The sequence below is a fragment of the Macrotis lagotis genome, chromosome 1 (genome assembly GCF_037893015.1).
Source record: "Macrotis lagotis isolate mMagLag1 chromosome 1, bilby.v1.9.chrom.fasta, whole genome shotgun sequence".
Classification (NCBI taxonomy): domain Eukaryota; kingdom Metazoa; phylum Chordata; class Mammalia; order Peramelemorphia; family Peramelidae; genus Macrotis; species Macrotis lagotis.
Genome location: NC_133658.1, coordinates 624737032 through 624764134, shown reverse-complemented (window position 1 = coordinate 624764134; position 27103 = coordinate 624737032). Strand labels below are relative to the sequence as shown.

The window sequence follows — 27103 nt, the reverse complement described above, 5'->3', positions numbered from 1 at the left end:
TGAAAATAAAAAAATTAAGTTAGTACATTGAACCTGTTGGAAATAGTGTTTATATAGGAAAAGGTGCCCACAACCACCCAAATTGTAATATTTTACTTAAGACTGCTAATTCTTTATAACAAAATACTAATTCTGATAATATATAATTTTCCACATAGTAACCATGTGCATTAATAGGAAGTTGCCTGATAGTCTGCTGATAGAATAGGCACCTAGAAACAGGCTGGAGAGAGGTAAGGAAGACACACTAAATAAGAAAGAAAGAGGAGGAGGCAGTTTGGAAATCAAAATTGTAATCTCGTCAAAAGCAAATTTTACTTAAATATTTTTAATATAATAATATTTTATGGTTCTTTAGGTCATAGTTAGTCACTACATTTCTTTTTGACATCATGATATAAGTGGAATAAGAAGCTAGTTGGTCCAGTGGATAAAGCCCTTATTCTGGAGTCAGCAAGAATTGAGAACAATTCCAGGCTTAGTCACTAGATGTATTATCCTAGTAAAATCATTTAATTTCCCTCTATCTAAGTTTACTTATCTGTAAAATCAGAATAATAATAATACTCACCATTCAAAGTTTTTGTGAGGATAAAATAAGAACATATTTGGAAAGTGATTTGGGAACCTTAAAGCACTGTATAAAGCTATTTTTATAGCTATTAATCTATATGTTCAGAAATTTTTAGCATGCAACTATTATATATAGTGGTTGAACATTGAGTTGCAGTTAGTCTTGTAGATGTGGCCTTTATATATCAAGTTAAGATAGAGGTAGACTCTTCAATTAAGCAATCTTCCTCATTTTCCTTTTCAATGAATAGATTAGACTATATTACTTTTTTCAATTGCTTCCAGCTATAAATGCAACATGACACACAGAAATATCCTCGTCTTTTCTGTAGTATGGAAGCTGAAGCAGTCATATTCCTATCCTTAGCCACAAAGTGCTAGGAAACATCATGAAGGCAGTCTGCTCCTGAAGCTACATATTAGATAGATAGATAGATAGATAGATAGATAGATAGATAGATAGATAGATATAGATAGATAGATTTATATATCTACATATATCTGAAGATTATTTTTATATTTGATCCTGAAAATAATAGTCACTGGAGTTAGTGTCTGTGTGTGTGTGTGTGTGTGTGTGTGTGTGTGTAGGAGTGAACTGTCTGATGCTTTAGGAAAATCACATTGAAAACTGAATGGAAGATGGATTGCAAAGAGGAGAGATTTGAGGCAGGTAAACTTACCAATACACTATTGTTCAATTAGATTATAGTCTGTGGGTCTTGTGGTATGGATCTGAACCAGGGAGTTGGCAGCATTAGAGGAAAGAAGGGAACCTTTTGAGAGATAATAAAAGATGGAATTGAACAACAAATTGGGTATGGGGAGTATGAGATAGTAAGGAATCAAAAGAGGAAACTAGGTTGTGAGCCTGAGATGCTGAAAGAATGATGATGGTATCTTTGGCAGCAATAGTGAAGTTTGGAGGAGAGAACAATGAAGATGCTTTAAAGGTTCATGAGGAGAGGTCTGAGAGATAAAAACAGGAGAAAGCAACCTAATGAAAACCAAGAGAGATGGTAACAAAAAAGAATGGGGTAATCAATAGTGTAAAAGACTTCAGAGAGGTCAGGAAGAATGAGGACTGAGAATATGCTATTGAAATAGGCAATTAAGAGATCTCTTTGGACTCTTGTACTGATGAGATTAGGAGTTAGATTTAAAAAAAGAGTGAGAGAAGAGAAGTGGAGGTATCAATTATAGCTGTTCTCAATTGACTCATGAGGACTGTATATCTTTGGAGGGTACTTGAAAAGGGGATAAGGTAAAAAAAATGATTAAAATTTGATGCAATTCAAAAAAAGAGTGAAATAGTGAATTGAAAGGGGAAGTGCAAAAGGATCAAATTACAGCAGTGAGGGCCCAGTTGAAGTTGTATAATATATATTTATAAAGGATCCAGAAAAAAATGATTTTGTGATTTTCTAAACATTCATTCAGCAAAGGCATTCAATGGTAGGAGTAATCTTGGACTGAGACTTTCCAGGACACAATTGGTAATATGATAAGGGACCAGAGACTCAAGAGAAAAAGAAAATGAATAGTTGAACTGGGTCTCTAAGAGGCAGAGATGGCAAAAATAAGACCTAACTGATTATAAAGAAGTGATGGTTTGGGAGAAAACTGAGAGGATGAAAGATTGGAGGTTATTGTGTGGATGATGAGTAAGGTTTGGTAAGGGAAGGCAGAAGAAGCCTTTTTTTAAAATTTTTGAGGAAGGTATTTTTAGGAGGGTACCAAGGCACAGCTCTGTGTAAAGGCAAGATTAGAAAATCATTTAGGCAAGATGCTTGCCAGAGTCTTCCTTAATTGACTGATCAATCATCTGGAAGATGCTCACCTGTCCTAGAATCTGTCTGGCTTTAGAAAGAGCTGAGGAATGGTCAATATTGTATTTGCTACCCAAGAACTCCAGTAGAAATGCTAGGAGCAGAACAGGGAGATCTGTTTATAGTGTTTATGAACCTGTCCAAGACCTTTGATACTGTCAGTCAGAAGGATCTGTGGAAAATCATAGAGGATTGGTACATGTAATAGTTTTGTAATTTTAGATAAATCACCTAATTTTTGTGAGTCTTTGTTGTCTCCTATGAAAATTGATGTTAACAATATCCTTTCTCCCTGGATTCAGGAATCTAGTCCCTAGGAATACTTGATATTCCTTTCAACTTGAAAATGTTTCTGTCATTTAGGTTCTGTTATTGAGGTTTTGTTGTCAGTAAGATCCAAGATATAGATTGCTTCTCATAGTTATTATATTGGTCATCTTATAAACGTACATCACCCAGAAAGGGAAAAAGTGTGCCTTGATAAGTACAAATCTATACTCACTATAAGTAAACCATTTTATGTTGATATGACAGCTTAATTTATATTATTTTATAAATGTACAGAACAAAAAAATTTAAATAAATTATATTTTATATATTCTATCTATGAACAGCTATTGCATGACCTTGATGTCATATAAGATCAAATATTTAGAGTTAGAAGGAAATTTAGAGTTCAACTATCCAAATTTGTTCATTTTTACAGATGAGAAAACTGAGAACCAAAAGAGGTCAATATTGCTCTATAGACTACAGAGATAGTAAGTCAAGCCAAGCCATTTGTCTGCAAATCTGGCTCTCTGTTGTATCATCTCATTTTCCATTATCTACCAACTAAAACCTTTCTTTAACATTAACTAAACCAGAATAATGATACTTTTTTTTAGGTTTTTGCAAGGCAAATGGGATTAAGTGGCTTGCCCAAGGCCACACAGCTAGGTAATTATTAAATGTCTGAGACCGGATTTGAACTCAGGTACTCCTGACTCCAAGGCCGGTGCTTTATCCACTATGCCACCTAGCCAACCCTATAATGATACTTTTCTATTAGACTTTTCAAAGACTCTCATAAAGACTTCCTCGTGCCCTAATCATGCATCGTATTTGAGATATTATCTACTGATGCTCTTAATAATACAATAGAAGAAAGTATTCAGGCATAGTCACAATACGAATACAGAGAGTGTGAGGTGAAAACACTCTAATTCTGAGCATTTTAATTTTTGTTCAAAGCTAAATTATTATATATAATTATCTTTAATGGCCATCATTGTATTCTATAGACATTCTGGAAACTCGAGATTGGAAAATAATCTAAACCCATCAGAAAAAAAGATGTCTCTATAAGTATGAAAGAACTTTTAAAATATATACAATTGGGGGAGGAGGAAGAAGAAGGCATTGAAGTCACTTCAACAACTAATCAAGACATCAGTTCCATTGTGCTCTTTTTCTACAAAAGACAAAGAAAAGCAACATGGAATTAAATATATGAGTTGGGTTTTTTAATATTGATTTATGACATGGAATCTCAGTCAGACTGCCTATATGAAACATATTGTTCAGTGGAGGTTTATCCAAATACAAATGCTTTTCTCTATCATTACTCCTAAACTAATTTAACTTCAACTTTCAAGTTAACATGAAAATTCTATGTCAAGGAATAAAGATAAGGTTTGAAATTTCCTTCCTTCATGGGAATATTCTTGCAGACATAGAAATGATTTAAACAATTCAATGTTTTTCTATTTTGCTATTAATTGTTAGCAATATCTACTGCTGTCCATTACTGACAAAAATGAGATTTACTGTGAAAAAAAAAAAAAGAACCCAAAGGACTCTAATCAGTTCTCACCATTCTGTATTCAAATGAGGAATACCTTTTAATTACACTTAAAGGAAATGATATGATAAAACCTATTAAGTACAAACTGCTAATTTCATTATCACCATAAAATCATAGAATTTTAAAAGGAAAGATAACATCTAATTCAATACTATCATTTCATGAATAAGGAAACAGGTCAAGAGCGGTTGTGACTTGTCAATAAAATATGACTAATAAATGTTGGGACCAAGAATAAAAACCTGGTATTTTGACTCGAGTTGAATGCTCTTTTCACCATTATGGACTACAGGAAAACATCAGAAAATTTAGAAAAAAAAAAGAGAAGTAAATCAGGTGAAATTCAATGAATAGGGGTGGCTAGGTGGCGTAGTGGATAAAGCACCGGCCTTGGAGTCAGGAGTACCTGGGTTCAAATCTGATCTCAGACATTGAATAATTACCTAGCTGTGTGGCCTTGGGCAAGCCACTTAACCCCATTTGCCTTGCAAAAACCTAAAAAAAAAATCAATAAATAAAAATAGCACCTGGAATCTGAAATTCTTCATTTATAGGAACAGCTATAGAAAAACTGAACTAAAATCAAATGTTGATTATTATCTTTGGTTAAGATGAAAAATACTTATTTATCTGATCTAACATGTAACTCAGAACATAGAGACTTTAAAAAGTTATAGTAACAACTGGAATAAAATACAAAGGAAGGCGTTATACTGTTACTTTCTTAGATGATTACTCGTTAGCCTGTATTTATCTAGAAGTGAAAAGAAGGCAATACAATCTGACATACATTCTCTAAAAGGTCATTTTAATTTGGAGCAGTTTAATGATTTAAAGGTCAGCAAGATTTATATTGTCAGATGATGTAAAATATTGCCACTTTTATAGATGATATCTAAAAGAAATAAGATCAGAACTTTAATAAAAAGTGTTAATATATGTGTGTAAGAATATATTAATGTTTATAATTATATAAACATACTATTTTCAGATAGTATTTGAGCAGTTTTGGACAGAAAATAAATTTTGGCATACCTATAAAGGTTCAAATTACCTTGTAAACAATGCAGAATGATGCTTCTCTCGTGTAATTTGCTGGTATTTTAAAGAGGCAGAACATCTGTTTAATTTATCAAAAATTAGAGAGATATATGAGTACAAAGTATCAATTTCAAATATACCAAAAAAAGATTGGTTGATATTGGATACCTTACAGATATAGGGATTTATACCATCTCATATCATCTAGTTATAACTGCTTTATGACTAAGAATGGCAAAACAAAAAAAAAAAACTGAGAAATTACAAAAGCATTTGGAGACTGAGATATGATTTTAAATGCACTAATTATTTCATTAAAAAACAGTAGTTGTGACTATAAGCAAATGTCAGGTCAATGTAATCTACTGTTATGAATATCATTCTGACTAGATAAGCATGAAGGTAAGTAAAGAAATAATTTGGCTATACTGCATGTCCCAGAGATAGTCAATTTGTGGAGTCTTATACATCTCTGCCTTAAAGGAGTACTCCTATAAATATTGTGGCAACATTTTCCACATGATCTTTAAAGGATATTGCAAATTAGAAAAATGTGTAATTACTCTGTTCAAAAAGAGAAGAGAAAATTTATCCATTCAAATGGTAAAAATGAACAATCAATCAGTAAGCAGAGAAGCAGTGGTATAGAAGTTCCTAAATGGATTAATGACATCAAAACAAGTAGTACAGGCTTGTTCCTCCCGTTTGTGCTTCTCTGCCAGTTATCTATTAAATATGTTAATACTCTTAATCACAGATATTGGATATATTGGTGCAAGAGTGTGACCCAGTTTTAAAATTAAATTTGATGTGTTTAATTATTTATGGAATAAATTGAATATATTATTTCTATTGTATTTTTTGTTAAGTAAAGTATTAGGTTGTGGTCTATCTAAGAATCCAGACATACCAGTATGAGAGTAGGTTGAAATGAGAGAATCAATCCAGATAATGCATGGATGTTGACATATCCCATTTGTGTGGATATACTTATATATACATATAAACATATATATATATAATACATATTCTTCTACAATGGTAAAGAGAAAGAACTGACTTTAAAAAGTCAAAAGAATTGGATTATATGCTAGAAATTCATTAGCTGAATTGGGGGCAAATTAATTAATATAGCAGGATATTAATTTTATAAATAAAATCACAAGGTTGGAGGAAATTTAATTTCTAAATCATGAAGTTTCTCTTAATCAACAATTATTATCATTGATATAAATTCATTCTTAAGTTGTTTTTCCCCTGCCAGGATGAAAACATTTTATGCCCTTCTGTCATCTTCAGGTCTGTTTTGAATATGTCATAATTGGTAAATAATATAGAGAGATACTTCAATGATTATTACTCCTAGTGGGATGTGAAATACTATAATCCAGTAAAAATGAAGGCTTTGTTAATGGAAATACTACAAATTCTTTGGGCCTTGCCCTTGGATATATATTTGGAATTCATCAATTTTCATGAATTTTGAAGATTAGTAGTAAAAGAGACACCTACATTAAGGGAGTTGATAAGCCAGAAATTACTAATATTCATATTCATCAGAAAAGTCAATTGAAACTTTAGCCAGCTCCCAGGCTAGGACTATGCTACCACTGGATACCAAATTCTTCTTGAAATCTAACTAGGATTCAAATTTCATATAACCTGACAAAGGCTACTGAACTGAAAAAAATTATTCCTAACTAAAAACCTTGAGAGGGATTTGTAGTCAGCTAGTTGTCTTGCATTTATAAAGAATGGAACTTTGAAGTGAGGGGAAAGGGAAGAATTTATACAAGGAAGGAAGGAAAAAAAGAAATTTAACTCCATCAAAACTTTGTGTAGTTGCTATCATAAAACACATTAAATAATCTAGTAGACAAGAGCTTCAACTATGGCTCCACAAAAGCACAGAATTGCTCTTCACATTGACTCTTCTTTGAGGGGGCTATTAAAAAGTCAAAAGGTATATCATTAAATTGTAATTCAACAAAAACATTTCTGCAGTAGGGTCATGATAATACAGTCTAAGTACATTCTTTTCTAATGAGCTAACTTGCTATCAGGATGGAGCTCAGAGAACATATATGAATAGAGAGCTAATTTGTCCATTAGATAGCCTGTCTGAAGTATCACTTGTCTTATGCAAGCTTTTGGCAAGTGATAGATCACTGTTTATGCATGATTAAATCCTCTAAGAAGTACCTGATCTTAGCTATTCTATATTGTTGGTTAATGGCTCAGCTATTAGATACCAGGTACAAGGAGAACAAAACTTCTATTTTATTATGAAAGTTTAACAGGCAGACACATTATTGACCAAATAGAAGATCATCCACTTTAGTATATATAACAAGGCTGTCTATAGCTAGACAATACATTTTATTTTAATTTTGAAACTTTCTGATCAATAATACCAATACATAGTTTATATAAAGAATGGCTATAAACTTCAAGGAAACATTAGATTAACTGTCTAATATTCCTCTTGTGGACTGATAGCTAGATGAAGGGATAGTTGAAAGTATTTGAATTTCCATATCCATAAAGTAGTTGTGGATGGTATGATATCAGTTGGGAATGGTATCTTCAATAGAGGTCCCCTACAATCTGGGCTTAACCCTGTACTACTAACATGTCATCAATTCAGACTTGGATAAAGTCATCCTTATCAAATTTCTCAATGAGGCAAAGCTGAGAGAAATTGCTTATAGATTATATGACAATCAGATTTCAAAAAGGATCTTGTCAGACTACAACTCTTATCTAAATCTATTAAGATAAAATCTAAAAACTAAGAGAATTTTACAAGTATAAAATTGAGGAAGAATAGTTAGAAAACAATAAACTTGAAAATGATTGTCTGGGGGCTTTACTGTCAGCAAGCTAAAAATGAATCAACAGTGTTATGTGAAGAACAAAAATGTCAGTCATGATCTTACACTTCATCAAATGAATTATATAACATTCAGGAAAAGAAGACAGAGTCCTATTCTAAGTCCAATTCTAAGCATCAAACTTAGGAAAAATATATTGATAATCAGAAGTATTCAAAGGAGGGCAACCAGAATATTGAAGGGCCTGCATATTCATATTTCATAAATAATTATATTAATAATAATTAGTAGCTTACATTTATATTTATACATTACTTATAGTAATAAGTCCTTCTGAGGTGCTAAGTAACTTTTAATTATTATCTCATTTGGCCCTCACAAAAACCCTGTGAGCTAGGTGTTATTTTATCTCCATTTACAGAAGGAAAAACTGAGGCAAACAGAAGTTAAGTGATTTGTCCAAGATCACACAGCAATTAATTGTCCGAGGACTGGTTTAAGATCAGATTTTTCTCAATTTAGGACTTGTATTTCTATAATTTACCCACTTAGGTACCAGGAACACTGGTTGGAAGAATTTGAATTGTTTAGCTTAAAAAGGAATTATATGTAAATGATGATGATGATGATGATGATGATGATGATAGTGATTCATTCTTCAAGATCATGATATCAGATGATGCTAAGACTGACACATGAATTGAATTTGAATGAAGGGTGCTGTGCAAAGTGAGCAGCTTCATTTTTTCCTACAGAGCCATCTGCATCCTGTGGTCAGATATGAATCAGGATAACTGGAGATGGCCCAGGATGTGAGGCATTCAGAGATAAGTGACTTGCCCAAGGGCACATAACTAGGAAGTGTCCGAGGTTGAATTTGAACTCAGATTCTCCTAACTTCAGTGCCTATGTTCTATCCACTGCCTCATCTAGCTTCCCTTGTGGGAAGATCAACATGGTAGCTATTTTTAATTATTTTAGAGACTCATGTAGAGAAAAATGGCTTTGCTCTACCCTGCTACAAAGAATAGAAAAAAAGAAACAATGAGTAGAATCTTAAAAGAGGCAAATGAGGTTTAAGGAAATCTTTCTAGCAATTGGAAGTAACTCCAAATGAAGTGATCTGCCTTGTATTCCCCCAAATTAATCTCATTAAGCAAAGGATAATTGACTACATGTTAAGTATATTGTAATATTTACCCTTTTCCCTCTCAGATTCAGTTTACACTGGATTGTGTCTCTACAACTCTTATAATCTGTAACTCCCAACTTTCAATAATAAATATAACAGAAGCCAAATGATGGATAAAATCTTATGGTTTGTATTTCTCACCAAAAAATCCTGTGAGATAGATGAATCATTTGTTATTATTATTATTCCCATTTTACATATGAAAAAATTATATTGAATAGTTGAGTCATATAATGTTGAAGGAACTACTATCCTGAAATGTCCATCATTATCTAATAATTAGAAGACTGAAACTTTATAAGCCATATACCATTTGTGATTCTATGAAAAACAAAAGTAGAATGAGGCAGAAGAGTTTAGATTGTGCAAACAGGAGAAGTTTAAAGAAAACTTTTACAGTACCACTCCATAAGTTTGTCTAGGTATCATTTTGTATCAATGCTACAAAAACTTGTGACCAACCATGAAAAGAATTTTCCTAGCAAACTTAGGAGATTATTTAGGTCAGGTATAATAAAGTGGATACCATAACAGAGTATTGGGCAACATATTGGGTGCTTTTCTTCACAGTACGGAGGACTTTAGCATGAACACAAAGCAAATAAGGACTGAGGGAAAACTGTTTCTAATATTTGGCTTTGGCAGAACTCAAAAGAAATGAATGACTTCTCAGATGTCTAATTAGGAATTAATTCAGTGACCAAACATTAGGACGTGTATGCCTGCAATTAAAGTAATACATTTCATGTTGGAAGACAGAAGAGTTCATAAGGCAAGATTCCTCTATAGAACACAGATTACAATAGGTTGCTTTTCTTTGCTTATTTTGCTTTGTTTTTCCCTAAAAAGTAGCAAAGTTATCTCAAGGACTTTATTGGTAAAACTCAGTTTTCTTGTGGTCTCTGGACATATTGATAAGGCTTCCTGGTTTATTAAGGTCCATTTACCAAGGGTAAGTAACTTTCATATTTGACAGATGTAACAAGAACACATGAATTAATGCACCCTGCCTTGCTGACCATATTTTCTTTTCCTATGTAGAGTTGAAGGATGCCCTATATTTTTTATTATATATGTATTTTATCTTAGGATTAAGTAAATATCTTTTTTAAACAATTCAATGATCTGCAAGTAACTCATTTTGCATTTTGTATCAATATTAAACCTGAACTAAGAGCATATCAATTCTGAATTAATAAGGTCCTCTCAAATATATGGGTGGAAATCTATTTTTTGGTAAAATGAGGACAAAGAAAAAAAGAAAACAGTGAAAATTACCTCTCTCTGAACCATACTAATGATCTACCTGAAGCTGAAAAAAACTGTTTAACCAATAGTTTATAAATAGGGACACAAAAGGAACACAAGGCAGAAGTATTGAAGTGGTGAAATGAAATCTAGTATATCATTTTTGATAAAATAGCTTAAAAGAAATAACAGCTTTTCTATCTGAGATGAGCACCTGAAATGATATGGGAACTTTTCTGAAATGACCAAAACATCATTAAGATCTGCCATTCTTGCCAATACATAGACCAATGTCAATAGAAAATGTCAACAAAATGTCTTTTGGCCTATAGTGGGGACAGTCAAGTCAAGCTAGTAGACCCAAGAGAAGTATGAGAGCCAAAATTATTTTAAATGGAGCCATCTTGATGAAAATCACAGAATATTTAATCAGCTTAAAATTATGTGTCTCTCTTATCAGTGTTCTAACACAACACTACAATTTCATAAAAAGTCATATTTCTGGAAACTGATTTGTGCTACTGAAGGGGAAGTAGAATTTTTTAAATTATTTTCTTTTGTTCAACTGGAAACCTGACACTACACTTCTGAAAATTTATCTTGAATTGGCAATGAATTTCAATATATGGCTTCCATTAAAACAAAAGGTAATGTCATTGATTTTCACTGATCAATGAAAAGATGAGCTTCAAAATTTACTCATCTTTCGGCAATGTGAAGAAACCATAAAGGGATATGCAACCCCAAAGGAGTTTTAATATCCTCGTATTTAACCTTCTATTAGTCAGAATTTCATATGAAGTAACATTTCAGTAACAGAGTATAAGTGCATTTAAAATGAGTGAACATATAATAGACTCTAAAACTACTATTAAAATATATTATGTATCTTTTTATATGTGCAGTACAGAAGAGAACATCAACCAACTGACCTGATAATCCAATAAATTGTTTAGTAGAAATTTTTCACTTAGATAAAAGCTATGATCATGCAGCAAACTCTAATCACTTAGAATCACAAATGGAGTTAGCTAAAAGCTTCTCAACTATTGCTATCAGTAACCTTTTCTGGAGAGAGCTATCATGTTGATAGGTTTTGGTTTAAAAGGGAGGCTTTTTATGATAGATTATAAATATTGATTTTGCTAGCAGATTCAGAATGGTTTATGAGCTTGTGTACATAACACCCCAACCTCTTCACTTTTATGGCAGAATAAGATCTTACAGGGAATCTGAAGGGGAGGGAACATTTAAGATACAGAGTTCTGGAAAGATTAGAGCCTTTTCCAGAAATTAGTATTTGAATGTTTTTAATTATTTTTTTCCTTTTAGGAGGCTTTTGTTTTGAAGAATAGAAAATCAAATTTAAAAGGCTAAAAGTTTTTTTTTTAAATGTTTATTTCTAGGGTAACTCCCAACTGTGAATTTAGGGATGACATATATTTTCAAGTCAGCAATGGATCATATAATAATGGAATGAATTGGAAGGTACTTTAGAGCCTACTTCATTTAACAAGTCTAATCTTTTTTCATCTTATGGCTGATAATTAGTTATAGAGCAAGAAGAGACCTCTGCTATAATCATTTTCTTATCTGTAAAATAGGAAAACTGAGGTCTGGTGGAGATTTGTCCCATGTCACATGGCTAGTAAATCAATATTCATTTGCTGAATGCGAAGTTCCTACAAGGTACGACAGTAGATGCTAGGAGGAGTTTAAAAAATGACTTATTCTTTGCCCTAAAAATAGCTCACAATCGAAGAGAGGGAAAGAATTGAATCATAAGAACTGGAACACAAAGAGAATTTAGTTTTCATCTCTCTAACCCCCTTTTAATATTTGAGGAAATTTAGATCCAGAGAAATTAAATGACTTCCCTATTATGACACAGTTAGCTGAGCAGCAGAAGCAGGTTGTTTACCTCAGTTTCTCTTATTTCTAAATCAGTTTTCTGTCCATTATCCCATGCTGAATTTAGCACCTGAAATTATTACCTAAATATAAAAAGGTTGTTTCATATTTTTATTATCTCATTATGTCTATTGTATTATAGAATAGATTCCATTCTCACAAAATGATCAGCAACACTCTTCATGTATTATTAGCATTCATTATCAAGGAAGAAATAAATTACAGATGCTGTCAAACTCTATTGTATCCCTAAGTTGAATTACCAATAGTTTTTGTTGAGCTTTTACTTTGTTTCTTAATGCAGCAGAGAGAAAAGGACAAAGAAGCAAACTAGTTCAAAAGAAAACAACCTGAAAGTCAAGTGCAAAGAAGACATGACAAATGACCAGAGGGCAGTGGTAGAATTGAACTTTCCAAAGAAACCCCACTAGGTGAGGTTCTAACTGCATCACATTTTCTGTTTAGAGAAACAAACAGCAGGTTTCTCCAGCTGGAGAAGTGCAGTCATAAATAACAGCTGGGAAATATTTCCAAAATAATGAAAATCCCTGACAACCCAATTTATTGGCCAGTGAATTAAGAAATGAATTTCAAATAGCAGTCGATCTTAGGTACCATAAGCCACAAAGAATAGAAACTCATAAAATTTTAAAGCAAATACATATTTAAGTACTCAAACGTGTCTATCCACATGTATATTTAAACATCACTACCTATCTATAGAGATAATTATGCTTACTTTTAAAAGGAAACATGTTAAAAGGAATTTACTTTAAATTTTAGGATTTCCACAAAAGTAATTTCCATTATTATTCATAAACTTAAGTGGACACTGAGGAAGTCACTTTTTTAAAACTATGGCTACAGGTAGTAACTGGAAACTGTAGTTTATGATTGAAGCTTCTTGTTCTAGGTTTAACTGTGTCAGAGAGAACAGATAACTTCTCTGTACCCTAATAAAAGTCAAAAAAACTAGCAAGAACCTAAGTAAAGGTGAACCTAGGACTCCTCCTCTGATAGTAGCAGTTCTCTTTTATATTGCCTTTCTCTATTAAAATGCAAGCTACTTGAGAATAGGGAAATCATAGTTATTTTTCCGTATGTGTATATAGAGAATTTAGCCCAGTACCTAGTCCATACTGTTTACTTAATAAATATTCAGTCTATTGATCATCTATGTATCTATGTATCTATGTATCTATCTATCTATCTATCTATCTATGTATCTATCTATCTATCATCTATCTATCTATCTATCTATCTATCTATCTATCTATCTATCTATCTCTATCATCTATCTCTAGCTATCCTTCTACCTATCATCCATCTATCTATTCTTCTATCATCGATCTATCAATCCTTTGATCATGTATCATAGATCTATCTATCTCTCACTCTGTCTGTCTATCTATCCATCCATCTATACATCCATTTCTCTCTCTCACTTTGACAAAGGTCTGTGGAGTGCACAGGTATACACCATGATGTCAAAACTTAGTTATGTCCCCTTCTCTTCTAAGAATCTCTAATCTCAATTAATACCATGCCATGAAATTTTGGTCTCTGAGGTCTCTTCTAAATGTATATAATCCTGTTGAAACATTTTTTATTTTAAATTCATAAAAATACTTTGGGTAACATGCTTACTTTTAATGTAAATAGGTTTTAAAAGGATTATGCTAATTTGACTGGTAAACTTTCTCCTTTACTTAATGTTTCAGGATGTTCCTTGATATTATAATTTTTTGATAGTAGGTAGATAAAATAAATCTAACTTCTCCCTATCCATACTATTACTTATACAGAACTGTTCTACTTTCTTACTACATTTTTCCCAACTAAAGTTTTTTTTAAGTGATTCCTCTAATAGAAGCCCATTCATTCCCTTGATGATTTCTTTCTTGGAAAGAAAGGTAAGTAAAATTAATGTTGTAAGTCATAGCTTCTGGAGCTTGTTGTAAAAATTAATGACTGTCCATACGTTATTCACAAGTATACATGCTTAAACATTATTTTTCATTTGAATACCTAAAAAAATCCCATGGTAAAGCCAAAAGAGGAATTAAGCTATCAATCATATGCAAAGTCTTTGTAATAGTAAAGAACTTAAAATAAAGGTGGTACCCAACAACTAGGGGACTAACTGAAGAAATTATGGCAATATAAATGTAATGGAATACCATTGTGCCAAAAGAATGTACAAAACAGGCAAACTGGAGAACTTATATTAAGCTATATTTAAATGAAATGAGAAGAACTTGAAGAATAATTAATTCAATGACTTCAATTTTCTAAAAAATTACTGTCATATATTTACAAATTATGATAAATGCATTGACCAAATGGAATTTCAAAAGACTATGATAAATTAGGTCCTCATTAGTTGGCATATATACTGACTACATGTGCAGACTGAGAGACATATCTTTTCAAATATATGCCAATGTTTGGGTTTGTTTTTCATGACTTATTTGTTATAAGGGAGGATTTTTAGTTTTTATTAGGGGAAAATAAGTGGAGAGTGGGGAAATAGTGAGAGTAATAAAAAAGAAAAAACAAAATAAAGGAATATCAATTTAACATTATAAAGTACACATGAGAGAAGAAAAAAGTTCAGAAGGGAATATTCATTCATTCATTCATTCAAAAAGCAGGAATATTCATTACTACCATATTATATTTAATATGCCATCAAGAAATATGCAAATATAAAATCCTCTTTCCTTGTCTTTGTAGATCAAAAATTTAAGTTTGTTCATGTTTATTAAGTTAATAACTTGGAAAAAATCTAAAAAAATTTCTCCTTACATTACCAAATCATATTGCATGATGAATTCCCTCTATTCCCCATTTCAGTAATTTTACATTCTCTACTTCTGTAAACATTCTGCTTCCCCATACATATTGATGATTCTTTGGGTCCCTCTAACAGTACATAAGTTCCTTGAGGACACAAACTGCATCAAAACTTCTCCAGAAAACTTAGTATATTACCATGTCCCATTTGACTATCTAATAATTTGACTGTTTGTCAATTAGAGAAAATAAAAAAATGGAAGTTGTGAGAGTCAATACTTTCTGATTTGATAAACAATGAAAAGAATATGTTTTTAAATGTTTGTATTATTATTTTAATCATAATTATAAATTAGGGAATGACAATTTCCTCCTTCCCTTAAATAGTTAAAGGCTGTTAGGTAAGGATAGTTCTTTTTTCTTACAAATTACAAAAGGAAATAGATATTCATAACAGAGAAGCACTTTAAGTATTTATGAATTGAGAAGAACGTGCCAACTACTATATTGTTACAAAGCAAAAACTAATTTAAAATCTGGTATATGTTACCATAAAGCAAAGAATCATTATGAAATCATTAGTAAAATATATAATTATATCTATTGATTCAGATCTATTCTAATCATATTGCCTATTTTAAACAAACAAAAAAATAAATTTAAAACAACAACATGCTAGATTCAAAATGCTGATGTTCCAGGGTGTTGTAGAAAGACACTCTTCAAGTATTTTGAAAAGGGAATAATATAATCAGCATTAACGTAAGAATTTCAGTTACAAATTATCTTTAAACTTTGACATTAAGGTTTGGCAAACTTTCAAAAGGAAGGAAGGCAGGATGGCGAGGAGGCAGGGAATAAGGGAAGGAATAAGCAAAGAATGAAGGAATGGAAAGTTTGACATTAGGAAAAAGGAAGAAAGGAAAGAAGGAAAGGAAGAAAGAAGTGGGAAACATTTATTTAGTGATTACTATTTGCCAAAATGTTTTAGCTTTATAAATATTACTTCACTTTGATCTTCCAAATAATTCCATGGAGAAGCTGTGAAGAATGCTACTGACTGGTAAATATGATTGCAAGATCAGTGGGGTCAAGAGAAAATAATGAAAACATTTTGTTCAACAAATGATAGGGAAAAATATAATGATCAGTCATTTTTTAAATAAAATGATCATTCTTAACTTTTTATCTCAGCAATTTTTTCTTAATTTAAGAAAAAATTAGTTGATAATGTTACCAATTTCTCCAACTTCCAGTATTTAACTGACTTATTTTTCTTGACTCAATTCATTTTCCTATTAGTTTGTATTAAGTAAAATCCCATCAAAATCATTTAGCATTCTTATTGATAAAAGCCATATGTTCTATTAAGGAAGGAAGACCATTCTATCCTTGATATTCTAAGTTTTTGTACTTGTATTCTAACCTTCACTGGCTTCTTTGGAAAACAATGATTAGCACTGTACGTGCATTTTACTATATTAAAAGAATAAAGCTTTAATTTCATCTGGGAAAATCACATGGGGATAATTTAAATTATTTCACTGATTACTTGATACCCTCTACCTGATTCTTGAGATCCAGCTTGGGACATGGACGACCTCCATTGTAAGGTTTTTCTTTTAGCCATTTGGAACGAATTCTTACTCCAATCCCACAGGATGAACTGCAAGATCCCCAATTAGACCAATCACTTAATTTGCAATCAAATGGACAAGGAATGATGCATTCTTCTTCGATGTAACCTGAAAGGGGGGGAAAATTGGGAGAAGGGAAAAATAAGAGACAAAAATCACAATTCATCATAGAATTAGAATAAGGAGTGGTAGGGGAAAGGAAAGCAAAGGGAAGGTAACAGATATTTATTAATCACCAACTGAGCAGGCACTCTGCTAAGTTCTTTAAGTACATTACAAATATTTTATTTGATCTTCACAAGAACTCTAGGACTTAGGTGCTCTTATTTTATAGTTGAGGAAACTAAGGGAAACAACAGAAAGGTAGTAAGTGTTTGAGTTTGAAGACACCTTTAAGCCTGAGGCCTTAAGTGGACCTAAGAAGACATGTGGCCCAAATACCTAATTTTATAGATGAGGTGCCAAGATCAAGAGAGGTTAAGTGATGTGCCTCAGGTCACATAGAGAGTAAATAGTAGAGTTCTAACCCTTAAACTAGTGTTGTTTTCATTTACCTATGTTTAGAATAACTAAGACTAGAGAGACCTTTGGAATTTCCATGAATATTGCTCATATTTGCCAACAACATAACTTGAATGGGAAATTATTTCTATTTCTCTGACCAGATAAATAGGCACAGATAGAAAAAATTCAATAAACAAATATGACTTTTACCTGCATTCCAATTGACACTTGTGAGATAATCTATTGTTCTGAGACAGAATTGAATAAAAGAACTGAAATAGACATGAGTTGAAGGATATGGTGTGATCTTAGGGTAATAGCTTTAGAGCTGGAAAGGACCTCAGAGACCATCAATCCCATCTTCCTCATGTTAAAGGTGAGGAATCTGAAGCAGGAAGAGGTTAAGTGATTTGTTGAGGGTCATATAGCTAGCTAAATGCTTGAGGTAGAATTTTTTGTCAAGTGTTTTTGACTCCAAGTACTATATACTATGCAACCCAATAAGCTGTGTCTCAATTATCTTTCTTTTTTTTTAGGTTTTTTTCCAAGGCAAATGGGGTTAAGTGGTTTGCCCAAGTGTCTGAGGTCGGATTTGAACCCAGGTACTCCTGACTCCAGGGCCAGTGCTCTATCCACTGTGCCAGCTAGCCGCCCCTCAATTTTCTTTCACAAATATTTGGGTCTGATACCTTAAAAACAATTACAGCACATATTTCCATAGCATTTTGAAGTTTACAAAACTCTTCTAACAACTCAGTGAGTTGCCAATAGAAGTATTATTAGCTGCATTTTACAGATTAGGAAGCTGGGGTTCAAATAGGTGGAGTGACTGGCAATGCCATTAAGATGTATATGAGCCAGAATTTCAATGTGGGTATTCTGACTCAAAATCAGAGGTGTTCTCTACTTCATCTTATAGTTCTTCATGTTTTGCTTGAGTTGGTGGGTTTCAGCAGTAATATGGCATTTTTATTGAGTTTCTATAGTTTATATCACTCTCAGTTAAACATCAATTTTTACTTTTTTTCAATTTCAAAGTAAAACTAGATGATTAGAAAGCATCAGTTTGATGGCTGCTATGAAAAGACATCAGAAAGGAACTATTACAAGAGGAAGAGGAAAAACTCATGGAGAAATCCATATTTTTATGCAATAACTTCATTTTATAGAATATTAGAATTGTAAAGGGATGTAGATGCAAGATTTAGTTGAATTCCCCATAATGTTTTGATGATAAAACTCATCAGGACATGAAGGAATAAACAGAACTCAAAGGTCCTCTTTGGGAATGAAAATAGGGAACAGGATATTCCAGTGTGACTTTGGTATTCCACTAGTATAAAAGGGATTTGGAGAAATACTGCTGCAAAATGGAAGTCTAATTCATACCTGTACACTTTTAAATTTACAAGCAACAGTATTTCTGATACTATAATTTCATTTTTAATAATTTAGAGGTGAAATATTAATTTTAATAATTTAGAAATGAAAGCTTCACTTACTACCACTACAATTTTTCTTTGGAATTTTCATATTTACATAATATATAGTAGTATTGCTCTAAAGAACATAGATTGAAAAACAATGCTCTAATCCAGTTTCATGATATGTACAGAAAAAAAATGATGCCCCAGATTTAAAAAAAAAAAGATTTGCTAAATTCATACAGAATAGTGGAACAGGTATATTTGTACAAGCTTTTGATTCCCAGTTTAGTGGCTTTCTAGTAAAACATCCTTTGAAGAGTATTGTCTTACATATATGAGTCAGCAGCCCTACTTAGTGATTATTCAAAATCCCCATGATGCTACAAACTATTAAAGAAAAAGAAAACAAAAATATTTTTGAAAAGAACTATCAACCTATTTTTCCTGCTAAATAGGATATTGTTTATACTCAGATATGATCTTTCTATTACTTAGTATCTCATTATTTTCAAATTAGTGTCAAATATTCTTTATTGAAAACAAAATATGAAAATAAGGCTAAAATGTATCTATGGTATTTATGCTTTAATTTTCCACATCTAAAAATAAAATACTGAAACACCTCAAATAGTTTTAAGCAAAATCAAAGGGTACATATTTGTCTGTTGCACCTCTATTAAATCCAACAAACAATACTATTTGGTACTGAAAAGTAAGAGCTCACTTGTCAAGGAATACAGCTGCTCTCCAGTAGTTACAATCATAAATCACATGACCTTGAGCTGCCTTAGTTAGAACTTCCCACCAGTTTGTGCTCACATTAAATAAACCCCACTTAACTGAACTGCACTGAAGCCCAGCTGGTAACTGTAAGAGAACACATGGACTTTTCTGTCAAAGTTGGTTCTGATTAAGAATGTCCCCTCCTCTATTTAACAACATTAGCAATTCTCAAACAAATCCATTCTCAGAGTATGCAATCTTGCCACTTGAAACCTACCTTTTACTTTCTTTCTTACCCAACATAACTCCTTCACCTCCAAAGCTGAGGTGAGTTTCTAATAAATGGAGACAAACTTATGTTTAATTGTATTTTCATAATACATATATATATATATATATATATGCTTTTATTTGATGCTTGCTGAACAGCACAGCAATAAAGCTTGTGATTGTGTCAATTCTATGAGTATCTGAATTTTCTGAAAATTCTTGAATCCAACTACTTGCTTTAACCAAATTATGAGACCAAATAAATTAATTTATAGGGCTCTTAAATTGTATATTTTTTAATTATACCAAAATATGCTAATCCTTCTGAGCTATTAGAACATTCATACAAAACAGAGATTTAAGGAAGTTCTGTAGCTGTAGTATTTTATCAAATTTGATTAAACAAGTAGTCATTAAGAATTCAATATGTTGCCTACTTTCTCTTTAAAAAATTATGTTTTGTTTTTACATCACCTATGTTTCCAAAATATGTTGTGTCTTCTCCTCTCCCTTCAGCTCCCAGAAAGCCATCTCTTATCACAAAGAATAAAAGTAGATTCCAAATAAAATAGCAGCTTAAAAAATTAGCAATACTTTAACCAAGTTTGGCATCATATTCTATTTTCCACACCTCTGCCTCCGCAAAGAGTTGTATTTTGCTATCTTTTCTGTAGTGCCAAGCTTGGTTATTATAAGTCCTCTGCATTCAATTTTGATTGTTTTGTTGTTGTTCTTTCCAATTACACTGTTGTAGTCATTATACATATAATTTTCCTGGTTATGCTTGCTTTACTTTGCATAAGTTCATGCAAGTGTTTTCCTGTGCCCATATTTATCACTTCATGGTTTCTAAAAATGAAGTAATATCCCATTATATTCTTATACCACCATTTAGCTTTTCCCTCAGTCAATGAGGATTTATTTTGCTTTGAATTCTTTTTTGAAACCAATGAAATTATCTCCAATAAATATTTCACATTTGTAGGACCTTTCTTTTTATCACCATTTTCTTTGGAATATATACTTAGGATTTGAATCTTTGGTTTAGCAAGCTTGAATATCTCAGTCATTTTCATAGTATGGGACCAAAGTAGCTTGACAGAATGGCAGGACCAATTTACAGCTCAACCAGTAGTATATAGATATGAACATCTTTCTACCATCCTTCCTTTTGCCCTCCTTTTCCTGGGTGTGAAATGAAATTTCAGGTATGTTTTAATTTGCATTTGTCTTATTAGTAGTGAATTGGAACAATTATTTTTATGTTGTTGGACTTTCGAATTCTTTTGAGAGGTAGGTTTTTGGGGGTGAGGAGATGGCTCTCTAACTTTCAAGAAGCTGCTGATAGAAGCCTGGCTAGTGGAGAACTGAAACAAGCTAGGGACAACTAATCATTGGGATCTTCATGAGCTGCTAGAACATGCAGAAAAAAAAGCAGAGATTAAGAAAATTCTCGAGTATTTTAAATCCTGCAGTATTTTATCAAATTTGAGGTTTTGATAATAAAGGGATATTGTAATGGAAAAACCACCATTTTTTTAAGCAACAAGGAGATTCATGTTGGAAAAATTATCAGGTTCTGGACACTTCTTGTACATATCAGAGTACACATTTTGCAAAAATAAAATAAAACCACCAGAAAAAACTCTTAAGTAGTTAAATTTGGATAAAGGCATAGATGATTATTAAATGTAAGATGACACAAAGCAGGGAATACCAGATTAGGGACCAAAATGATTTTGGATAGTCTCCAGCATTAGACAGAATTGATTAATGTGAAATTCAAAAGTCATAAATATAAAGGCTTGAACACAGATTCAAAAATCTTGCATCAGTAAAATATATTCTAAATTCAACTTAATATGCTATCTTCCTATTTCTCAGTCAAATAGCAATTATACTCATCTTTGTTTCATCTCTCTCATTTATTCCTCAACACTTTGAAAACTGGCAATTGATTGCATCATTCAAGTGAAACTGAAACTAGAATAAAATATAAATTTTTGTTTGTCTTTTAAAATCCTATACAACTTGGTTCTGATTTATCTTTCTTGTTTAATTAGATATATTTTCCTTTTCCATACCATAAAGATATAGCCAAACTCCCTTTCTCTGTGTTCATATGACATTCTATCTGCTATTTACTTTTGAACTTGATGTCTCACATGGGATATATGCCCTTCTAACTCATGGAGTCTATTCCTTTACGATGCCCCTCAAGCAACATCTTCTACATGAAGTCTTTCCTTATATCCCCAACTACTACTATTTCTCCTCCTCCTCCTCCTCCTCCTAATAATAATAATAAACAATAATAATAATAACTACAATAATAGTCACAATAATAATGGTACTGTATCATGTACTGATCAACAACTAAGATGAATAGAGTGCTTCATGGACTAGAAAGCAAGTTAAATACATTTTCTCATTTAATCTTCACAATAGTCCTTTGAAGAGATTAAATTACTTGGTTAGAATCATTTAACCAATGAAGGAATGAGGGAGGATTCAAAAATCAGAACTCCTGATTCAAGTACCCTGAAGCCCATGACATTTAAAGATCAGTTGATGGAAGTAGGGATGTTTGTCTAGGAGAAGAGTGATGTGATAACTATCCTTGGGTATCTCTGAAAGTCTGTTTTGTAGAATTATCCTATCCTAAAAGATAGAAGCAGGAAGAATGGATCGAAAGTTACAGTAGGAAATTGAGGATCATATCAGAAAGGAAATTTGTTAATAATTAGAGTTATACAAAAATAGAAAAAGTCCCCCCCCCCCCACTGTGGTACTGAATTTCCTTTTATTAGAAGGCATCAAATAAAGAAAAGTTGACTACTCATCAGTCATGATATACTGGGGAATCATTTTTAGGTGTTCATGGTACTATCTAATTATTCCACTTTGTATCTGCTACTCTGCCAGGTTTCTCCTCTAAGTAATGGAAGTCCATCTATTCCCAGTATCTCCTTACTACATGATTTCCTACCTCTTTTCACATGTTTCTTCCTTTAGATTGTAAGCTCCTTAAGGGCACATATTAGATAATAAATGTTGATTTAATTGGATTTTATGGACAATAAGGTACTTTTTACTCTGAAACTGGTATTATGATAGATATGTGTGCTATTTTAGTTTATATTTATTTGTTCTCCAAAATTGCTCATCAAAAATTTCAGAAGACTTTCATATTCTTGTATGTCTTGAAAAGTCACATCTCTGTTTGAATTACCTCCATAATTGAATAGGATTTTATGATATTTTCATCTATATTTTCACACTGCAGGATTTTAATTAGTAGGTTCCTAGCAATTCTGTTGTAGTTTCTCCCATAATCCAATGAGAAGGAAACCCAGAGGAACTTCATAAAGTCAAGGTCATAAATATAAAGAGAATATAATAATTTTGAAATTCAATAGGAATGAGTAACAGAAACATTCATTTTGCTAGAAATGTATTTTGTACACTGCAGCATTATTCCCAAAGGAAACTCAGTGAGGAAAACAATTCATAATCACATATTCTTTTAGTTAACTCCTAATTGCAAGGATCAGTTCTACCCACATCCTTAACATTTATAATTCTGACAACTGAATATGATTAAGCATGATATTTTTGTTTTTGTTCCATATTTGTGAGTACATCAATGTAGGGAAATATGTGAGAAAATTTCTGCTGCTGTAAATTAGTAATTGTCTCCCAACTTACAGTCTTAAGGAGTTGCCTGATCCATTGAAAGATAAAGTGACTTGTACAGAGTCACACATTCAGCAGGTATCAGAAACAAGAATTTTTGAATTTGAGGCCTACTCTCAAATTACTATGGCACAGTGACTTTTACTTTACTTCCATTCTGTTTTTCTTACATTTATTAAGTGTCTAAAATATATGAGAGAGATCGCACAATGGACAGAGTGCCAGGCTGGGAGTCAGGGAGACTCATCTTTGTGAGTTCAAATCTGGCTTCAGATACTAGCTGTGAGACCTAGGTAAATGACTTAACTTTGCCTCAGTTTCCTCATCTGTAAAATAAGCTGGAGCAGGTAATGACAAACCACTCCAGTATATTTGCCAGGAAAATCCCAAATAGGAACATGAAGTGTCTAGCATGAATGAAACAATTGAAAAACAACAATAATACCATATACAAGGTATTATTCTAGGTGCTTAGAATATAAAAAGATCTAAAACATACCCATTCTAAATTATTTCACAGTTGAATGGTAAAGGTCAGGTTTAGAGGTATAAGATTACTCTTACCTAAAGGCATCAGGGAAGGATAAAAAAAAAGATAGAGGCAGGGAAGGTGCCTTGGAGATGAGGGCATAGGGTAAGAGAGGAACTATAGGAACAAAGATATGTTAAGTGGGAAAGGACAAGAGGAGAAATGGTGGGGTCATGCCTAATAATGCCTTATAAGACTTCATATCTTCAAGAGCACTGGTTAATGGTATTACCTGTACGATATTCACTGTAGTATAGCTGACCTCATCACAATAAGATTACCCTAGAAATATTTATAAATATAAGAATGATTGCCATAAGGAAATCAACTTGATATTTAGCTAAAGATAACAAAAGGAAGATCAATCATGTTATTTGACCTTGGTATAGTTTTCATACAATTCTATAGAATTCAATTTTTGTCAACTATAAAAAAAGTTGGAGTTGGACTAAATTATTCTAAACTCCCTTCTTGCCCTAATGCTATAACCCCATGATCCTGTCCTATGCAAAAAGCTTTTATTAATCACCTTAAGATAATATACTAGGCTAGATACTGGGGAGAAGCTTTTGTGCTATTTTGCTGTTAAAAATATGCTGTAACAGAAGTATATACAGTATATTGCATGGTCTATATCATGGAGATCTTTGCTATAGGACCTACTTCACACAATGATAATGTAAAGCTCAAATGAGATATATGTTAAATAAGAGGCGACATGAAAGTTTGTAGAAGTGCTCAGCTTTCATCTCCCCCCATCGTACATTAATAAATGTGTGAAAATAGCTCCAAATAGAGCAACATGAAGGAAAAATTAAAGGAAAAGTGAGAAAATTCCTCTCTTCATGAACTAGCTTGCTCCTTTGGTAACAGACCAATCTCAGATAAATGGAACTTGAACCAACAAGCAATTTGAACAAACGTATAGCAAAAAGGACCAGAATCCAGGGTGAATTCTAGTATTCCTTGTTAGAAGTCAGATCTAAGTTCAGACCTATCAAAGCAGGAACAATGATAGAGATAGCCCCTATACATCACTGGGGAGAAAGACATTCTCCATCTATATACTTCTCAAAGCATCTGGAACCTCATTATGAGCAAGGATTTATTCAATGTCTGGAAAAAGGGATTTGTGTGAAGAAGAAGTAGTACAAAACCTGAGCCACTGCCATCTCCAATATTCTACTAGGGTTTTCAGATCAATAGCAGGGAATAGAATAAATTCTCAGTTGGCAATTATGCAAGGAAAAAGAGAAAGATATACCAGAGACTGAGGCAGAGAATAGGGAATGGCAGAAGCAGTAGCTTAACAAAATATAGAGAGGACCTTAAAAGGAGTGACCCAACCTTCCAGTGTGGAAAGCAGATAGAACTTGGCCCTAGTATAAAGTCAAAATGAGGAAAAAGAAGAATATTATGAAATAAAATAGAGAAAACACCGATTAAGAGAAGCCCCTAATTTACATTTAGAGGAAGAAAGTAACTCTATAATGAATATAAGTAGCATCTCAGGAAGGAAAAATTTACTTGACCACAATGACAACAAAAATATTTGAAAAAAACAGAATTATAGCTATATATACACTAGAGAGCTAGAGGGAAAATCTAAATACAAATAAATAGCTTAGGACAAAAAGCATAAAACTTGAAACAAAGCAATGGACTATCTGAAAAAATAGAATCAAATAATCAGATCTCAAACAACTCTATAAGAAATATTACAACAAAGTCAAAACATTGAAAATTAGAAAAAACTTCAGATATCAATTATCAAAAGCAACTGAGATTAAAAACAGGTTGAAAAAAAAAGATGATCTAAGAACCATCAGACTCCCTGAAAACCATACCAAATAAACAAAAAAAAAATCCTGCATAGGGTATTTCAGGAAATCATAAAACAAAAAGACTTAGATCTATAGATTGTTTTGTGACAATGCTTGTTTTGAAAATGCAAATTTGTATTGAAGTGATTGATATATTAGGGAACCATTTGAGCATATGTTAAGTTTTACTATTCCTTTTCTGTGATTTTTCACTCACATTTAGGGAGACTGTCTAAGAATCAAGGCTTGATAGAGAGTCAAGAGGAGGAGGAGGACTATTCATAGACCATTTTAATCCTATTTCCAAAAGCAATTAAAAAAAGAAGAACTCCTTTGTATACAAGATTTTATAGAAGCTCTTTTTTGTGTTGGTAAGGAAAAATAAAAGACAGGGAATGCCCATAAGATAAAGAATGACTTAAAATCTCTGGTAGAATATGTGATGGAATGCTCTTGTACTGTAAGAAATGAGAAGATAAGATAATTTCAAAAAAGACATGGAAAGATTTATATAAATGTTTTTATAAAGGAGTAAACAGAAGAACAATTAATACATCATTACAAAAAATGAACAATTTTGAGGACCTATAAACTAATGAAAAATGACGACGAACAGATTTAGGTTGCAGAATGAGACATACACATTCCAACATTGACATATATGTACACACATATACATATATATGCCATTGTAGAAATATCTTTTATAACAGCATTATTAACAAAAAAGAAAAAAAAAAGTAAGTTGAAGGTTATAAGACCAATGATCAATAATACAATGATAATCCATGATTTCCAAGGACTACTGATGAAACCTGCTAACTACTGTGGAAAGATGTAGACTTAGGTTGCAGAATGAAACATACATACAATATATGTTCACACAAATACACTCATATGTATATACCTAAGTATATATATATATATATATATATAAATTTGTATGCCATTGTAGAAATTTCTTTTGTTGGCTATGCATATTTAACTAAATTGTTTTCTTTTCTTTTCTCAGTGGAGTGTGCATAGGAAGGAGGGCAAATAGATTTATGTGTTGCTAAATATAGCAATCTTGGGAAATAGAGGCTACTAAATTTGTATTTTATGTAGGAGAAGACAGAGGCACAGAGAAATTAGATGATTTGCCCAGGGTCACAGTATTAATAAGAGTTTGAGGCAGGACATGAATTCAGGCCTTCTAACTCCAAGTCCAGTACTCTATTACAC

At 32.2% G+C, this 27103-nt stretch overlaps 1 protein-coding gene across 1 annotated transcript in view; it reads right to left on the bottom strand.

Moving 5' to 3' along the window:
* THSD7B (thrombospondin type 1 domain containing 7B) overlaps positions 1-27103 on the bottom strand; it is a 1134773-nt gene that overhangs the window by 287502 nt on the left and 820168 nt on the right. The window contains exon 15 of the mRNA XM_074215070.1: positions 16837-17015. Coding sequence (XP_074071171.1) covers positions 16837-17015 — 179 coding nt within the window. The remainder of the gene's footprint in view (positions 1-16836; positions 17016-27103) is intronic.